The sequence below is a fragment of the Drosophila yakuba genome, chromosome 3R, assembly GCF_016746365.2.
Source record: "Drosophila yakuba strain Tai18E2 chromosome 3R, Prin_Dyak_Tai18E2_2.1, whole genome shotgun sequence".
Lineage (NCBI taxonomy): Eukaryota > Metazoa > Arthropoda > Insecta > Diptera > Drosophilidae > Drosophila > Drosophila yakuba.
This window is the reverse complement of record NC_052530.2, coordinates 23,182,889-23,186,176: the sequence shown is the minus strand read 5'-3', so window position 1 is coordinate 23,186,176 and position 3,288 is coordinate 23,182,889. Positions and strand designations below refer to the sequence as shown.

The 3,288-nt window shown below is 46.2% G+C and overlaps 1 protein-coding gene across 1 annotated transcript; it reads right to left on the bottom strand.

Annotated features, from left to right (window-relative positions):
- Positions 1 to 981: 981 nt before the first annotated feature.
- LOC6538062 lies at positions 982 to 2,650 on the bottom strand. Its single transcript, XM_002098561.3, has 2 exons — positions 2,399 to 2,650; positions 982 to 2,341 (listed from the first exon to the last, which is right to left on the bottom strand). Exons 1-2 carry the CDS (start codon positions 2,571 to 2,573, stop codon positions 1,242 to 1,244), a joined length of 1,275 nt encoding a protein of 424 aa, XP_002098597.1. The 5' UTR covers positions 2,574 to 2,650; the 3' UTR covers positions 982 to 1,241.
- Between the last annotated feature and the right edge of the window lie 638 nt (positions 2,651 to 3,288).

The window sequence follows — 3,288 nt, the reverse complement described above, 5'->3', positions numbered from 1 at the left end:
GATTTGTTTCTCACAGGAAATATATGTGTACTAGACCATAAACCTTGAAAGCACAAAGAGAACCAGATAACGATCCAGCCCAAATGTATCCACCGGCAAATGGGAAAAAGGCAACACAAAGCCGCAATTTGGCTGGTGAAAATCATCGAGGTCGATCCATTTGCAGGACCATATACCCATTTATTTGGTGTAGATGTGTAGGTCTGCTATATGTATATCCGCCTCCGCCGCGATGAGTGACTGCTGGGTTTGACTGTCTAAGCCGCAGGTACAGAGTGATTAACCGCCGAGCTATTGCCACCGCAATTAGGATCGGGATGCCCGAGATCCCAATAAAAGCCAAATTGAATCGGGTCGGAATCGGGATCGGAATCGAGAGCTGGAGCGGGAGCGGACAACTAGTGCAGGACCTGTAAGGATGCAGCTGATAATGGCAAAGAATTGCGTCGTCACAGGTTCACAGAGATGGCCAGCAGAAAAAGGAAGACAAGTAGTGCTGCTGTTGAGGGGGGGAAAAGGTAGAACAATTTTTTAACATCAAACGAATAAAGGTCGCTCTCGCACACTCTCATATTTACTTTGGAAAAAGGGAGCTCCTGATTTGTTGCAAGATTTCTTCGTAAATGGCATAAAAAACCGCTCGAGAAACAAGGCGACAAGCCGTGGGATCGCCGTGGTTGTGCCAGTGAATCGTTGTTAAGATTGTTAATGGCACCCGACCGACCTGTTCACGTCCACGATCACAATGTTGGACAATTAACACGGCCCAGCAACAAGAAAGCCAGGTTTTTGGAGGCACATCCTTGGGAATGTCGGGCAAAACACAGAGGCCGCTACAGAAATCAAGGCCCCCTATTTCATCTCCTTTATAACGCATTCCCGCGCCCCTTATGAATTCTTCGTTCATATTTTGTGGATCATTTGGGCAGGGGCAGTACCGCCATCAGCTGATCCCGGGGATTAATTATGTTGACAGGTTGCTGCGATTTAAGTGCCTTTATTTGGTGGGTTTCAAATGCGAGAGGAATTAACTTTTTGTGTAATATGTTCACGTTTCATTCAAGCAGCTCCTTTGATATCTTCCTGGAATCTAAGTCACATCCTTCGGGTTCGCCCAATTTGAAAAGTGTCAAACTTGTGTAATGCAAGCCATTTCCTCTTAATGAAAGTGTTTTTAGAAGTTTGTTGGGAAATGTTGCTTAACTATATGATATGATTTGATGTGCATTTGAAGATTCCTACTATTTGCCTGCGTACATCTGATCCACATACTTCGCAATACTGGGTCGCTCTATCATCTCACAGGGCAGTAGGTCGATGTAGTTCTTGGTCCGCCGATAAGCTGCCACATTTGTGTAGCAGTGATGGACGTAGTTCTGACCCAAACTGGATAGCACAACGGAGCGCAGATCTGGCTTGGCCAATTCGGGAATAACCGATTTGGGCAGAGGCACTTGAGGGGTGATGGTCAGTAGGAGCGGCAAGGATGGGAGCATTGGATCGGATGCAAGAGGAACTGGAGGTGCTGAAGGTTCTGGAGAAACTTCTCCATCATCATTTAGAACAGCTTTACTACTTGCACCACTCGTAGTAGATTGTGAACCCTTTGGAGCCTCTGGCATGGCAGATATGCAGGGCACTGCAGTCAGTTTCTTTCGCATGCTCAGTAGGAGCTTTGCCGACCTGGAAAGTCCCTTTTCCAGTGCCCTCATCTCGTCTAAACTGGGTATGGATTTGGACAAGTTGAAACTCCAGCGGGAGACTTCATCCAGCATGGTTACTGCATAAGCATAGTTTCTATCAGTTTTGCTGGCGGTTACCAGCTTTATAGAGTTGGGTTCTACCAATTTTTGAAGAAGCAACGACCTGTAACGTGGTGACTTTGAATGCTTCTTCAATGTTTGGTGGCCAGCTCGCTTGGAGTCATCTTTCTGTGCCTGCATTACAGGAGCTTTGAGTAGCTGTGTAATTGTAGACTTTGGCTTATTTATCTGTTGACTTCCCTTGTTTGTAGATTTTTCTTTTGCCTTGCGACAGATCAGCCGATGTCCCTTGATCAGATGTGGATTCGATTTGATGGCCTGCTCCATGGAGCGAGTGCGACAGAAAAGCACCATGGCGTAGTTCAAGTTATCCGTGCCGTTCTTCACGCAAACCCTCTCCAAGTCCCCGAAACTGCTGAAGAAATTGAACACATCCCGATGGGTGATGGCCTGGTCCAAGTGGGGTACATACATCCGGCGATCGGTTTCCGCCTCGGGAGGCAGTCGCTTGGGTGGCTGGACTACCACTGCACCAGGCTGGTGCGGTCGTACCTTCGCTTGTAGGGATTGGAACTGGGCTGGGAGGATATACTAGATATCATAAGAGGGTTTAAATCCCAGATAGCTGTCCTCACCTGACTGTTTCTTATAGACACTAGCTGTTTCCAGGGGCGCTGCATTCTCTTGCTTGGACTCACTCATCCTGGCTTTCTTTGGCACTGGACCTAAGTCTAGTCCAGGCAAGCCCATCGGCGTATTGGGCACCACCAGAGATTCTATGGAAATCAAGGAGCACCACGAACTATCCATGCTAAGCTGTTGTTCCTTAAACGGAGTTGTAATTTACACTAAGTTGACAGACTAACTAAAAGCCAACTCTGATCAATGCTTATTACGATTATTTATTATTAGTGTTGAACAGGGAGTTTTTATTGTTTGTATCCGGATATTTCGCTTTAATGATTGCCATTCATTCAAATAAATTCCCTAGATTTTACGCAGAATCCAAAGCTATTCCCTTGAGGCTGCCCAAAATCCTGAAGAGTCAAACCTACTCAAACCTTTTCCATTGCATAAATATAAATTGCACTTTCAGTTCATCGAGGCCTGGGAAAATTTCTATCCGTTTGGCACAAGGAAATGATTTGGCAAACTGGGCACAAATATTTTCGTCGGAAATTCCATAAATATTTGATGAAACTGAAGGATCAAATTCGAAGCCCCATTCAAGGTCCCCAGAGTGAGTGCTGTGCCTCGAATGAATGAATATTCGTAACGGTCGGCATTCCGACTGCGATTCATGAAACAGTTGCCACCAAATCGTGGCCAAATGAATGGAACCAGTAAGCAGTAGGCCAAAAGCAAAAAGCAAAAACCCAGCTGGAATGCGTTGGCAGTTTGAATGTCGCCTCAGGTGACAAATTGCAAGGCTTGCACAGGTTGCACTGGTTGCACTTGGCCAGTGTAAAAAGGACGACGACTCAATGACGCGGCAGGTTCCGTTGAAAAAATGTGCCATTTCGCA